Here is a 16,061-nt window from a genome sequence, read left to right on the forward strand (position 1 = left end):
GCCATAGCAACTGGCTAATTTTTCTGCTAATTTTGGATCATTTATAATTTTCCCAACAGTCAATGTTGGAAATAATATTGAAGGAGGATCAATCAAAATTTTGGAGCTGAAAGTGATAGATTGGCATTTGATCCGACATTCTTGTCATATACCCATTAGGTCATAATATCAGTGGCAATACCAGGTGGATACCTGGTGCCCTGTGTAACCCCTGTTCCTTTTTGCTTTGCACGTGCAGTTGTGAATGGTCCACCTGCAATGAGATGGGGACGGTGTGCATCGATGAGCTGTATGTCTCACTGTCTTCTTTCCCCACCTCCCTTCTCCCTTTACAACTTCCATTCTCCCTCCTGCACTCCCTCCTCCCTGTTGCACTTCCCTCCTCCCCCTCATTGCCCAAATGTAAGTGTGTCTAATTTAGATGTCCGTGGTCAAAAGGCCAAAGGACCTCCTGCCTGTATTACCATGTCTCTAAGTGCTAGAAAATCCTGAAGCACAAAATATCCTGTTGTCTTGATCTTGATCTGGTTAATGAGTTCCTTAAGTAACCCTACTAAATGATTAAATGCGCCTTTCCCTGGCTTTCCTGTGGGACTAGCACAGTGTTTATTGGTGGAGTTGAGCTCTGTGGGATTCCCATCCGCCTCAGCTAATTGTATTGCTTTGGAGCACCCAGCTCAGGTAGATCCAGGTTTTGTGCATCCTGAAGCTTCAACAGTTTGAGTTCTCTTTAAGAAAAAGAGTATGACATTACCCACAAAAAAACTAGGTCGGAAGTTCTATGTGCCTGAGGGTCCACATCCAAACTCCACAGTCTGCTACACAGAGTTCGTCATGACCTGGCCTAGATCAGCCCCTTATTCTGCCACTCCCCAGCCTGCAGCTGCCACAGCCATTCCAAACCACTTCTAGTTCCCCAGGCACCTCTCTTCTCTCTCATCTGCAAGTCTTTGTGTGTGTGTTTCCATCTGCCCCTTCTTTCCTTGGCTAATGCCTGCTCATCAAGACTTAACTTCAAGGCGGGGAGGATATAGCTCAGTGGTAGAGCGCATGCTTAGTATGCACAGAGCCCTAGGTTCAATCCCCAGTACCTCCATTAAATAAGTAACTGTAAACTTAATTGCCTCCCCCTACACCCCCAAAAAGACTTAACTTCAAGAGTCAGCTCTACTGGAAAGCCTTCTGAGAGTCCCCACTGATGCTCAGTTCTGTGCCCCCACATTTTGTTGTAGCGATTCTCACCCTGCTTTACAGCTACTTGTTTATCTGTCTGTTTTCCTTACTGCATGGTGACTGGCTATAGGCAGGAAGGATGCTTTCGGCCCTGAGTTCTCCGTGCCTGATATTGGGATTGGACGAGGGAGTTTGCTCTCGGTTGGCTCTTCTCCCTCCTATGGCTGTGGGTCACCATGCCTCCAGGCTCCCTTGCTCTCTGCTCCTGGGCAGTTTAGCCAGTGGGAGGCACTGAGGAGGATCAGAGGGTTTGAAGAGGAGAAAAGTCAATCTGTTTCTCCTCACTCCCTCCCCTGCCTCCTCTGTGACTCCAGTTGTGGGCTACAGCCCCTGTGTGACTCTTGCTTCCACTAGACAATCTCATTCTCATTCTAGAACCTACCAGAGACCACAGGCACTGGGTTCCAGTCACACTATTTCCTCTCAATGTCCCTGCACTCCTAGGGGTGATAGTTGCTTCCTGCTGTAGCTAATGTGTGAGTTGCCTCATCACCTCCATTTGGCTTCACAGTCCTTCTATCCCCCATGTAACCAAGTCCCTGTATTAAATTCCTTTGCCTGAAAGATCTAGAGTGGTTTACCTTCTCCTGGCTGAGCTCTGAGTTACTAGCTATCCAGTTGTTTTATGAAAAAGGCAACAGGGAGAAGGACCTTTAGCAATGATTTGCATATTTTTTTTACATTTAAAATCACTATGTATTTTCCAGTCTTGGCCACTGTAGCATAAAATGTGGAGTCTCACATAATGGTGCTAATCCTACAAGCCAAACATGTAAAAATAGCAGAGTCTGGAAAAGGGCATAAAGTACTGGTTGGATTGAGTCCAATTACTTGCCATCTTGTAGCTAGGTACTTGGTCCAATACCTTGTACCTAGCAGGCATTCAAGCATACATTGAATGAAAAATAGACTTTACTTGAAATGTATCACCAGTATTTCCCAGGCAACAGACAATATAATAACACAGCTGAAGCCGTGTCTCACATTTTCTGTGGCTTTTTGGTAGAATGACAATGAAAGCATTACCAGGCCTTGCCTATCTGCCTGGGCATAAATCCTGGGAATTTCTCAGAACGTCTGGGGTCAAGACGGAGTGAGTGCTCCGTGGAGTAGCATGAGACTCCAGCCTGAGCGCTTGGTGTGGTCAGGGAGGCATAGGAATGAGTAAAATCTCCCTACTCAGAGGCCAACAGGCCAAAGAAAATAGGAAACCCATAAGCAAGGGCTGGACCCTGGACAAGTCATCAACGTGAGCAGGGTAAATCCTCTTAAAATCAACCCTAAGTCTTTCTCAAAGCAGAGGGCAGGTGTGCAAAACAAGAGAAGTGAGGAAATGTGATAAAAAACAGAACTGATTTCTGAGTGTGGAGCCAGTGAAAATGTGCAGACTAATTGGGCCACCAGTTCAGGAAGCCGTGACTACAGCAAACAAGACGAGAAATGCAGCCTATTAGTCTTGCTTGGGGTGGGGAGGCAGGGAACGTTGTGGTTAAGTGTGTCAGCTTCGGCACCAACCTGTCTGTGTTGAAATCTTGGCTCTTGTTACTTGCTAGCTAAGGACAGGTGACTTCACCTTTCTCTCTCACAGCCTCTTTTGGGATTAGTAGGAGTGCCGCCCTCTTGGTTCTTGTGAAGACTGATTTTATACATGGAAAGCATCTGGCTTTCAAAACCTGATGAGGCCATTTATAGGCAGAGCTGATACACCAGCTAGCTACATTTTTGGTTTAAGTCCGCAATCAGATTTGGTATTTTATTCATTCATCCCTTTGTTTGACAGATATTTCTTGAGTGCCTGATATGTGCCTGGTTCTAGGAATACAATGATGAACTAAAACACAGATCTCTGCCTTAGTAGATCCCTAAAAGAAAATATTGGAGGATCAGTGTTAGATTAGTGGTAAAGGGAGACTCAGGTTGCCCTGATGTGGTTTCTAATGAGACTCTGAAGGAAGAATGACTATGACAAAGGTGAGGGATGTTGATAATGGTGGAGACCATGCAAGTGTAGTGGGGAGGGGTGTATGGGAAATCTCTCTACTTTCTGTTCTGTATTGCTGTGAACCTAAAACTGCTCTAAAAAAGTAAGGTCTATTTAAAAAGTTTTAAAAAAAGAAAGAAAAGATCTTAAGATTTTAGTAAGAGAATAAGATCTAAAAGAGTAGATATTAAAATTTCTCATTAAAAAAGAAAGAATGAATGAATGAATAATAGAAAAGACCTGTCTTTATCCTAAATATTTTTGGTAACTCCTTAGAAAACTGAGGATATTCTAATCTTAGGTAAATCTCATTTTTGGTAAGTTACATCTTCATTTATATCAGCTGTGCTCGTTTTTTTAAAATGGGAGAAACTTAAATTTAATTGGAGTCCATTATATTCATCTCTAAGAAGCACTCGTAGTTTATATTGCCACATAAGGAACTTGTTAGGAAAAAACAGTGTTCACAGAAGCCAGGCGTGTGAAAGTCAAAGCAGAGCTCCAGCCTAAAGAATTTTGTTTGTTGTTCCTTCAAAGGTCGTGCTTGCTGTTAACAGTCAGCCGCATCTTGATGTAGACTTTCATTCAGCTAATCTTCTAGTATTTTACTGGACCACCTACTGTGGTCTAGCTCTGATGCTAGAGCAATAAATGAGGCATGATCCTTGCAGTCAACAGGATCATAGTTCCAGGCCAGATGAACATGAGAACAAGCAATGCAGTGGGATGAGTGCCAAAGGAGGCACAGATAATATGGAGGCAGATGGTTCATTCACTCATTCATTTGTTCATTCAATAAATATTTGTTCATTAGGTACTATGTGGAAGGCACCACAGAAGTGTTGGGGATGTAGCTATGATTGAGATAGATAATCTTTGACCCCTGATCTGCTGTGCTTCTGCCTGTTATGGTTGTAAAGAAGCTTTGAGTTGAGTCTTGAAGAATGAGGAATATTTATGGAGACAGCCAAGGTAATAAAGATATTTCAGCAGGGAATGTCCTGTGAACTCTGGAATTCCCATGCTTTTGTGGAAAGGATGCTGGTACTTAGCTCTGGTGACCCCCTCTCACACCAGGTGGCCCCACCTTGGATCCTCACAAAAGAGATGTGTGAGGGAGCCCTTAGTATGAGTGATAACTGTGTATAAAGAATGACTCTGCCCAGACTTTATTGTCATCTCATGGACAGTCAGAGGCTGACATTTTAGGATATTTCATTTCCCTCCTATTAATTAGGTCCAACTTACCAAAAGTATATCCAGTTTTATTTTTAGAGATCTGAGGTCATTAACCTTAGCCTTCAGTTTCAGTCCTCATCTTCAATACTTAAATATTGATTTTTTAACATGCTTTTTTTTTCATTCCAAAAAAAGATTTACAACGAAGTTCAGTTGTCAAGGACATGAATATTCCTTCAGTCTAAGAAACATAAGTGAAGACATAGACAAAGTATATTAGCCTACATGTAGTTGGAACATAACTCCAAGGATAATAAAATCTAAAATTCTCTGTTAATGTATTACTGTATCCTTAGAGTTTTGTTTGTTTTTTAAAGGCGTATTGAGGGACTGGAATGTTCTTGTGAGGATTTTCCTCTTACCTTGACTTGTATTACAGATGACACCAAACACCACTTGGTTTTCTCCACATGACTGGAAAATTAGAACAACCAGACTTTCTACTCCCCAATCTTTTCCACCTTTTGCTTTCTTTGTGAATAAGCAAAGGATAGGCCAGGAAACTCTTATCAGAGGTTTGTTCCCAAGGATACTTTCCTGGATGTCCTGTTCAGCCTAATCTCCTGTGTCTTCCGCTTGTGGAGGATCCCAGAGAAGCCATTCGTTAACATTGAGCTTTGGGTAACGTAAGGTCATGGGAGGTTTCTGAGTCACCATGCAGCTTGGTGTTAGTCATCGGTGTATTTTCTTGTGCTCCAATTCTTTAAAAATCAGTGATTCCCTGTGGGGAAAGTGATTCCAGTTCTCACGGAAGAAGAGGCAATTTCTGCTCGATTTCCAGACGTACATTAGGACACAATCGTTTGCAAGACAGGGAGCACCTACTTCCAATTTTAAAAAGTCCTCACTCTAATTATTACCCAATTAGCTAAATCAGTAACTAATTGGATAACACCCAGTCAACATACTCAGGGTGGTTTTCTGTCTAAACAACTTGATTTAGCAATTGAGTATTAAATGTTAACTAATCTGCGTAAGTTCTGTGCTTTTTAAACTCAGGTCGGGTTTTGAAAAATCACTCCTTTCCTATTAGTCCTTAGGAGAAAGGTCGGGCTCAGAAGAGGAGGTCAGAGGTTTGGTGGTCAGTGTCCTGCCCTCTCCCTGCAGTTCTGATCTTCTGTGAGCTCAGGAAACTCCACCAAGGCCACGTGCAATAGACGTGGGTGTTAGGGAAGCAGAGCAGCGGTGAAGCAGCCTTGAGGACCACTAACAGGGAAGAAGGGCTTTTTAAAAGATGACAGGTATACCTTGACTCCAAGAGGTGGTCACAAGGAACACAGCAGATATCAAAACTTCAAATCAAAGGGGCTGCACATAAGAAGCTGCTATTGCAAGAGAAAATACCGTATCAACACCTTTCTTTCTGGAAGTTACAAACCAAGGTGTTAAAAGTGATTATTTTCTAGGACTGGAGTCCTTGTTTATTGTGTCTTCTAATTTGTCTACAGTGAATATGCATTACACTTAGAAGGGGGGAAAAGTTATTTATAATTTCAAACACTTTCAATCACTTGCATGCCTGCCATCTATCAAATTGATTACTTTCCTTTATTTACATCTGCTAGGCTTTGCTACTTCACCCACAATTTCTTTGTAATTACAGAGAGATGCAGTTCTGCATTCTATTATTTCAAAGTATTGTTGTACATGAAAAATAGATACCAGAGACTTTCTGTGATGTGAGCCAGGGTAACCCAGATCCCAGTCTGATGCAACTCTCTGTCTGACTGGCTGGGTCTCAGTGTAGCAATCCTCTCACCTGTCCAGCAATCTTGGGATAGGACCTGTTTGGACGATGAGGTGTCAGCGTATATGTTTCTTTGTTTTTCTGCCTGTGAAAATGTATAGTTTGTTAATAGCACTGTAAATTATTTGGAATAAGAAGTTTGTTCAGTGGAAAAGAAACATGAATAGGTTTAGATTTTTATGGGGCTGAATCAGCCAAATCAAACACAGGCTTTCCTGAAGCTTCCAAGTTTTTAATGGAAACTCACGCTCTTTAGAACTTTGCTGCCCTAATTATAATTCATGCCTTTTGCAGATATATTACAGGGTGGACCAAAAGGAAAATGTTAGACACGTCCACTTGTGATTTCTATTGTGTTACTAATGGAGTGCCAACTGCGTACGTTGAATGGTCTGGTGCGTGCAAAGACACAAGCCAGTTCCTGGCAGGCTGAGCCACTTCAGTGGGAGGGAGGACAATAAACTTGCAGTATTACAAATGCAGACGCCATGCTCAGATACAGAACCAGCCTTCTGTATGTGGTTGTGCATAAGTTACCAGTGTCAGAATTTAGAAGTCCCATGGTAACCATAACCCCAAACCAACCCTCATCATTGTCTTCATCAGAGAGGTCCTTTTGAAATACAGAAAAATGGAACTATCCAGATTTCAGTTTAAGGGGAACTTTTTATTTTCTTTTTTTAAAAACAGGTTTAACTGGTGTGAAGGGAGAAAAAGGAAATCCAGGCATTGGAACTCAAGGTCCAAGAGGTCCCCCTGGGCCAGCAGGTAACACTTCCTACCTCACAGGGAACTGCAAGGTGGAAATCCTAAATCTTTACATTCACTTGACATTGAGGAAAATGGCCATATTACGTCCTTGTGTCCAACTGGAATGGCTGTGTTTCTCATTCATTTCACTGGAAGGCTAGTTTGTTAGTAAGGGGCCTCCCAACACACAAGCCTTCAAAGTTATAGCATATTCTGGGATCTTATTGGTTGCATGAATTAGGCTGGGCGAGGCTATGCTGTAGTAACAAATAAACCCCAAATGCTTAGCTCATTGACCCTCACCCAAAGTTTGATGTGGGTGGGGTGAGTCCCCTCCCCCACACTTTGGAACAAAAGGCCTTGAGGAGAACGATAAAGGAGGCACATCAGCTTTCTGAGTGCAGGATGACTGATGTCACTTCCACTCATATTTCACTGCCTTGAACTAGTCACATAGCCCCACCTGCACTGTATGGGAGCCTCAAAGTCTAGAGGAACTCATGAGTATTTGATGAGCATTCGTAGTTTCTGCCACCTTGATTGTATTATTCAATGAGTTTTGTGTAAGTTTTGAGTTTTGTGTATTTTATTATGTGCTTCTAGAATGGTCCATAGATGATCATACTCATTTATTAGAATAAGTTTGCAGTCCTATTGGGTATTTATAATCCCAGTCTTGGCCGTATTGAATTAAATGCTTCACAGATTTTCCTTTCCAACCTAATGATGATTGTGGAAAATACTTTTGTAGGAGTGATTCCTAATGCAACAGATTGACCTTGAGCATAAATACTCCTGTTGTTAGAGATTATATGAGGGACTGATCTAGCTTAATGCTTTACACAGAATGAATGGTTGGTGGATGTTTATTGAGTGGAACTGAATGTATCTGAGAGTCACAACACTTTTCAAATATTAGGTGGTACTTGTTTCTGATTTGATTTTCATTTTGGTTCTTGTTGAAGGAGATATACTTTTTAAATTTGTTGAATCTAGGTCTAAATCAAAACAAAACATACACACACACACACACACACACACACACACACACAGCCTGACATACTTCTTAAATTCACAAAAATTTTAATCCTCTCATTTTCACTCAATCTAAGTCCTCAGTTGTTATAAGCTATCCTAAAGGAATTTTGGATTCATATATTGGGTCCAATTTCAGACTTTTCATTTTTCTTCTCCAGGATAATTTCTTTCAGACCTAAACTAATTTATCTCAATTATCTGGGGAGATCAAGTATGTTCCTGTGTGCGTGCACATGTATGTGTGTGTGTGCGTGCCCATACGTTGGATGCATCAGGAACCTCCATTGGGAAACAAGCTCCGTAAAGAAAACAAGGTTGACGGTGGTATGCTCCTTTCCCTTTAATACCCAAGAGGTGATAGAGAAGAATACATTCTGCTTTCTGGTTTCCTGAGCTGATTAAAAGCACTGATCTCCACGAGGACGTGTGATTGCATTATGATTCTCTGTCCTGCAAATCCAGCCTAGGAATAGAACTCAATGAGCAGAGAGAGGCAGATCACCCTAGATATCAAGATGTGTAAGATGGCTTCTTGTAAAAGTTAGTTGACGGAAGTCACCCTGTAGTGGTAAAAGACCAACTGTTCTCCTTTGTAACTACTTCTTAGGACCTTCAGGAGAGAGTCGACCAGGAAGCCCTGGGCCTCCTGGCTCTCCTGGACCAAGGGGTCCACCAGGTCACTTGGGGGTGCCTGGGCCACAAGGTCCTTCCGGCCAGCCTGGATACTGCGACCCCTCTTCATGTTCTGCCTACGGTGTGGGAGGTAAGTGTCATCCTCTTGTGGGATTTGAGCAAAGTCTTACTATGCTTAGGCCCATAATGGTGGGGATGCTATGAAAAGTAGACCTGTGATGAGCATGGAGCAGAGCTTGAGCTGCTCACCAACTTAACTTATCCAGAGGCATTTTCTATAAAGTGCAAATTGCTGTAGAGGTTACCCTTTCAGAGGAAATTTAAAATAATCCCACATCTAAGTCTTCCTTGCTTCTAAATGGCAATCCACACAGAGTTGACCTCTTACTTTATATTTGATCATTGAGGGACATGTTTGAATGTTCTTTTGGGCCTCTCATTCTGTGTGACTTCTGTGGTATGGCCAAGATGTCCCATAAAATGTTACTCTTGTGGGCAAACCTCAAACTTAGAACTTCCCCCGTAATTAGGAGGGCCCTGGAGATGCATTGGGTGACATCCTGCCCACCACATGCATGTTAGGTGACCAAGGATAATTTTAAGAAACAAAAGTGACCATGCTGTCCTTGCCTCTTACTAACTACTGGACTGAGATTCTGAAAAGAGTATGCTTCCTAAAAATCCCTGCAGTCTGCATGTGGAGGGTTGGGTAATGGGACGTTTTCTAACATAGTCACTCTTGGAAGCATCAAGAGAGAGGATCAGAGAAGGCTTTGGGGCAATGAACTTATTAGTCAGTGAATTTAAATTTTCTGCTTTAGAAGAAATTTAACCTTATTTACCAGAGGGACTGGTCAAAGTTTTGCTGATATGTTTTTCTCTGTTCATCTCTTCCCTCCCTGTTCTCTCAAATCTCCCTGTCCCTTATTAAGATCTGATCCCTTACAATGATTACCAGCACTGACGTGGAACTCTTCCACTCTGATTACATTGGGCTGGGCAATTGGCTATAGATACAGAACTGTCCTGTTGACCACCACACCCAGCCTCTGCCCCTAACAATGGGCACGCCGCTTCCCTGCCTCACCTGCTTCCCTACCTGCCCACTTTCACATCTCCTGCCCTCCCTGCTCCAAACACATACAACGATAATACTGGAACATAAGCAAATCACATGTGTCAGTTGTCATAGGAACTGACTGCTCCATGTCAGCCTGAGTGTAGGTGTAAGATTGTCTACCAGGAATGTATCTCAGCCTTCCCTAGGTGACGGCCCAGGAATAGTTACTTCAATGTCCTTCTCCTCTTTCCTGTCCCCTCCCACAAGGATGGGCATCTTTCTCCCTGACCAGTCTCCTACCCCTTCCTCTTCTGATCACCTCCCTTCCCTACTGTCCCCTGGTGATGGGCTTCTAACATGAGATTGGTTTTTAAAATTTATTTTTCTTGCATAATTCTGCTGACATTTCAGGGTTTCTTTTGTAAATAAAACATATAATATTTAAGCACTTGGCTGCGATGCTCGTTTGCTAACGGTTTCTGCCGTGTATCTGTCCCGTCCTCCTTTCACTAACCATCTGAGACCTCGTGCGGAAGGTGCAAGCAGCGTGGGGGATAAAGGTGGCTGCTACTTTCTCCCCAAGCAGGATATCTCTGTACTTTAGTGACCAACTCTATGTCTCTGTGGACCCATATGAGGAGAGGATATCAATTTATGGTTCCTGGGTTCTATCAAGTCCCCACCCCCACTCTTCTTCTCTAGTTTCTCATCCTGATCAGCCAGAATTCACCCCTGTTCAAGACGAGCTGGAAGCCATGGAACTGTGGGGCTCCGGGATCTGATAGTCTCAGGAGAACTTGGAAGACCAACCACAAAAGCTCTTAAGGCAACTTAGTCAAGAAGAATGTCGTTGTGTGGTTTGTATGCTGCCTTTTGGGGGCTCGTTTCACCAGCCTACATCTCCTCCTTGGATGTGTTGAATATTGTTATTATCAACAAAAAATTATATTTTTAAAAAATCCCCTTCATCCATGACACCGTAGGATTGATTTCTCTTTGTTGTTTTAATGGCGCACTCAACAAAAAATTGGCAAAAAAGTTTGAGCTCTGGAATCTTTTCTGTGTTAGATGATCTCAAGTCCTCAGAAGCAACAAGACAGGTGTGGTTGTGTTTGAGGGAAATACGGTCCCAGCAGAACAGGAATTCAAAGGAATTCAATGACTATGCCATTTATCCCTGTCCCCTGTACGAATGACCTTGCTGAACAGAAAAAAAGGAACATGATCAGAGAAACTACCTCTTGCTTAGTTGATATGTCCAACTCTGAGATCACTTGGTAACTAGCTCCACTGGTATCCAGGAATATGTGCTAGAATATGACCTTTCTGAATTCGGTGATTGTAAAAGGAGATTTTTGTTTGACATGTAAAATAATGACTTTCCACTGATTCTGACGCAAAGAGATCCAGTTTTGATGAACAGTCCATCCCACAGTACGTTCCAGAGCTTTCCCTCCTTAACCACATGGATTACTTTGTACATGCAGATATGTGTTTGCAAACCTATTTCCATTCTTTTTTTATAAGCAAATAAAAATTTAAAACAATATACATGGGTTCTTTCTATTTTATTGCATTTCTGTGCATCACCTTAAACTTTTATAGTCTTAGCTGAGGTTTAGCCAGAAAAACAACAGTTGCCTTCCTTTAGACAGGCATTCAGACTTTCATTCATTCATTCATTTATTCATTCATTCATTCTGAGTGCGGTAGGATGCTGAACAGGAAAAGCAGCTCACTTGAGCCTAAGAGACTGGCAGAATTCTATTACTCATGTGTAACTCACCAGACAGCAATGACTGTGAAAATGTAAGACTGATGCTAAAAAAATGTTTGCCAGTGGTTGGCTGAAGAACCCATTTCTCTTTTGGTTTTAAAAAATGTCTGAAAAAAACTCTAGAAGACAGAGAGGAAATGAGGCTGAATCTAGTATAATTTGCCTTTTGCTTACAAAGGAAAACACCAGATGTTTGAAAAAGATTTGGATTCTATTAATTGTTCGTTGAGAAGAGAGATGAGAGGGAGCCATAAACTTAATGTATATTCCTTGTCCTCTGTGGCATCTCCCTAATAACAGCTAATTGACAAAAGTAGGGAAGCTGGATCCTTCCTGGATCAGGGATGTCTGTGAACTTCTTTGGGTCCCCTCACTACATAGGTTGGTTTAAGACCTTTCCTTCCAAAGATTCCAAACAGAAAGGTCTATGTGTGCCTTTGGGGAATCCAGGCAAATAGGGTTTTTTGTTTTTGCTTTTTATGCCTTTGCAGGAAATGAAAGAAGACTGTGAGCAGATAACCAACAATGGTTCTTTCTAGTTATGGTACATGATTCCACATGTAGAAAGCAGGAGTAATGAGGAAGAAAGCTTGCACAAGATTGATCAGAATGACCTGACCTGGAATCACCAGAGAGAACTCCTCTTTAAATGACTGGGTTATGTCCTTAGTCCCTTCATTCCTTTGTATCTCAGATTTCTTACTCTTTAACAAGTAAGTCTCAAGAAGGATATTCTGTATGTTTCAGTGTTTGGTCTTTAGAAAACATGTAGACTAATGTGTCACTCAGAAGACACTCAGAGTTTGATATAAGTGGTCAAGTGTAAGCCACTGAAGGTTCTAGCCCATTCATATTCTGGAGTTGTGCAAGTGCACTTGGCTTTGATTTTCCTTGGAGATCTAAATTTGTTTATTTAAGCCACGGGAACGTTTCATTAGTTTATGATTTGTCATCAATTGGACCCAGTACACGAGGTTTTTATTGAGTGAAAAGTTCAAAATTAAAGGTGTAATTCAAATTCAAGATTTTTTGTGTTTACAATGCATTGCCTTGTAATAAAAGTTTATTTTGAAGTGCATTTTTACTGACTTACTTATTTTGGCAGGAAGATACTTATAGCTTTATTTATAGTTTATATCATTTCTGAAAATAATAAAGCATCATTTCATTAAACAGATATGACTCTTCAGAATTCTTATCACTTTTGTTAGAAAAGCTCTATTTCTTTAGGGAATAGTCATTTTAGGGTAGAATTTTGTATTCAGAAGGACCTCGATTTAATTCCAAGACAGCCTTCCCTTCCCCTTTCTTTTCTACCTCCTCTGCCTCACCCCATTTTCCCCTAATTAATCTTGCTGTGTACCAGGGACAGTTTTAATTATGAGGATAAAAACCATGAACAAGAGAGATGTGGGCTTGTGCCCCTGAAGCGTCCTCTCTAGTGCTGGAGAACGGCGGGAAATAAGTGAATAAGCAAGCAAAACGAATGGTATGAAAGACACAGGAAACGTGCTAAGACAGGAATAATGAAGAGAGCAGAAAGGAGCACCTGCTTCGAAATGGGTGGACAGAGAAGAGGGAACCATTTCCCCTGCTCCCTTCAGAAGTGACACACATTGCTGCACCGACATTTCAGTGGTCTGAGTAAATGGCACGAGCACATTGAACCCCCCAGCGGGGAGAAGGACATGCTCCCCATGTGTTGGGAGTCAGAGGAGAACTAGAAATATTGGTGAGAAGCAATCAAAGCTACCACTTAATGTGTTAACTCATGTGATCCTCACAACAACTCAAGAGCTAGTTCACTATTATCCAAGTTGTCCCAATGAGGAGACGGAAGCACAGAAAAAGTTAAGTGACTCCCAAGGACACACAGCAAGAATTCCAACCTAAGTATTCTGGCACAATGTATCCATTCTTAACCTCTAGACTACTCTGCCTCACAAGCTGGTGATTCTTTAATCTTCATGGCAGAAAGGGGTGGAGATGGGCCTCATTAGATTATAGACTCCTGGACCCTGAAGAGTTCCCAAAGATTCTGTTGCACTCCTCTGGGTTAGCGACTCTGCCTTTTTTTTTTTTCCCCCACTGAGTATCTCCAGTGCTCAGTGGGCTACAGCTTGAGAAACACTGAGATCATTCAAGTTGCACAGATCATAGTGGATGAGAAAACATTAGTTATGCTATTATAATGGTCTCATGAAAAATGATAGAGGACTGAACTAAGCTAATGGAATTGACAGACCTTGTTAATCAACCGGAAACGGAGACAAGGAGAGGAACGTATGTAGGATATCCCAGGTGACTGGCAGAAGCAACCCGGAGGATGGAGATACATTTATCACTTTGAGAATGACCCACTTGGGGCAGAGTGGCTGACGAGTTCCATTTAGGAGATGACTGAGGGGTTAATTACGTGAGTCAGAGTTTGGGAGAGCAGTCAGGGCAAGAGAAAAAATTTAGGAGTCAGGTGTGTACAGGCAGTATTTAAAGGCTATGGTGGGGGGTGGGAAGGGATAAATTTAGAAGTTTGAGATTTGCAAATGTTACCACTATACATAAAAATAGATGAAAAAGAGCAAGTTTCTTCTGTATAGCACAGGAAACTATATTCAATATCTTGTAATAACCTTTAAGGAAAAAATATGAAAATGAATATATGTATGTGTGTGCATGACTGAGATAGTGTGCCGTGCACCAGGAATTGACACATTGTAACTGACTGTACCTCAATGGAAAGGAAAAAAGGAAGAAAGGCAGGAAGGAAGGAAGAAAAGAAAGGAAGGAAGGAAGGAAGGAAGGAAGGAAGGAAGGAAGGAAGAAAGAAAGAAAGAAAGAAAGAAAGAAAGAAAGAAAGAAAGAAAGAAAGAAAGAAAGGAAGGAAGAAAGAATGAAAGAAAAAGGAAAGAAAGAAAAAGAAAGAGAAAGAAAAAGAAAGAAAGAAAGAAAAAGAAAGAAAAGAAAGAAAGGAAGGAAGAAAAAGGGAAAGAAAGGAAGAAAGGAAGGAAGGAAAAGGGAAGGAAGGAAGGAAGAAAGGCTACGGGAATGAACGAGATCACCTGGAGCATTTCCCACCTTCTAGCCCTCTTTTAATTTTGTTTCCACAAGTTCTCCAACCTGGCTATTCTTATTTTATTTTGAAATGTGTCTCTCAGCTAAATATTCTCCAAACTACAGCCACGATGAGCTAGTGGCAAAACCCTTGGTGCGTACTCGCTGTTATTTCTCTATCTTTGGCATGCTTTTTCTTCCCCTTGGAAAGCCTTCTTCTTTATCCCACCCCAGTTTAAATGACCTACTTATATTCATACTCAGCCTTCAAAATGAAGCCAGGCTCCTTTTGCTGTGCGAAGCCTTCCCAGAACCCCACCATGACCACCTCACAACCTCCATAACCACGACACCAGTCCCCTTTTCTAGTTAGTTCTTTCGCCTCTGTGCACCCATATTACTTGTGTGCATTCCTTAAGAGCTCTCAGACCGCCCACAGTGTGCTCAGCACTTGACAGCTGCTCAATAAATGTTTGTAGAATCATCTCATCCTAGCTCAGTTTGATTTATAATCTGAGCCAAATCATGTACTCTGTCTATAATGGGAAGAGTTTCCTCTAGTTATAAGCCAGAATATTTGGGAGACAGCAGTCATGCCTGGGAAGGAGTGATTAGCTTCCTAAAACTTGCGAATTCAGATCTGTTAAGTTCTTCAGAAAGTGAGGGAGAGGTATTTAAATCCTGTTTTCCTGTAAATGTATTCATTCATGTGTTTGTATATTTGTCCATCTTTTGTACATGCATGCATCCATCTATGAAACTTTTAATTATTATCTGCCATGGATTCAGCCACATATTAGAGTGCTGGGGGAAAAAAGGTAAATATGATGACATAGGAGTGTCCTAGCTTCCCCACTCTAAGTTGAAGCAAGATTATGGAAGATCTATCCCATGGTAAGATATTCAGATTTCTGCCTGAAGGCAATAGGAAGCCAGCGAGAGTCTTTAACTAGGGGAGTGACCTGATTGGGCTTATTTGAAGGAACAATTTACATATAAGATAGACAGGTGTGGGGAAAGATCAAGGAAGGAAAAAGACATTTAATGAAGACCTCCCATGTACTCGCTTCTGTTCTGGATACCTTATATTAAGTTGATTTCCATAAGTTAGGTAAGTATTCCCTTTTGACGAGTGATCAAACACGTAAAGTAAGTAACGTGTCCAAGGTGACACACATCCACAGAAGAGGCAAAGAAGGGATTCTAACTCTCCGTGATTTGCTCTCATAGCTCCCCACCCCCTCCCTGCACACACTGCCCTGCCTGTTGCAGGAGTTCAGATGCTGAGGGCCTGGACCACAGCAGTGCAGTGAGGGAGAGGAGGAGAGAGCTTGGAGAGCTGATGAGGAAGTGTGTACTGGGGCATAACTTGATGGCTGATGAGGTAAGGTTGGGGGGATGACAGACAGAAGGTAAGAATGGCTTCAAAATTTCAAGTTTGGGAGACTGAGTGAATGGTAATTTCACTGAGATAAAAACTTGTGGAGGAAGAGACAATGATGGTTTTGAGGTTTTTCTGCTTTTTTCAGAGTAAGAGCAGTGTTAACAGCAG

General features: G+C 41.8%; 1 protein-coding gene across 3 annotated transcripts in view; it reads left to right on the top strand.

Moving 5' to 3' along the window:
* The window catches only part of COL14A1 (collagen type XIV alpha 1 chain), a 184,362-nt gene extending 173,132 nt beyond the window's left edge, over positions 1-11,230 (top strand). For 2 of the 3 annotated variants that reach the window (XM_074352992.1, XM_074352993.1), the window contains exons 46-48: positions 6,891-6,968; positions 8,596-8,751; positions 10,384-11,230. In XM_074352992.1, the coding sequence (XP_074209093.1) occupies positions 6,891-6,968; positions 8,596-8,751; positions 10,384-10,463 (314 nt within the window). In that variant the 3' untranslated portion in view covers positions 10,464-11,230. Of the gene's footprint in view, positions 1-6,890; positions 6,969-8,595; positions 8,752-9,553 lie in introns of all 3 variants that reach the window. The other variant, XM_074352994.1, reaches the window with a different exon arrangement.
* The last annotated feature ends 4,831 nt before the right edge of the window (positions 11,231-16,061 follow it).

The sequence above is a fragment of the Camelus bactrianus genome, chromosome 25 (genome assembly GCF_048773025.1).
Source record: "Camelus bactrianus isolate YW-2024 breed Bactrian camel chromosome 25, ASM4877302v1, whole genome shotgun sequence".
Lineage (NCBI taxonomy): Eukaryota > Metazoa > Chordata > Mammalia > Artiodactyla > Camelidae > Camelus > Camelus bactrianus.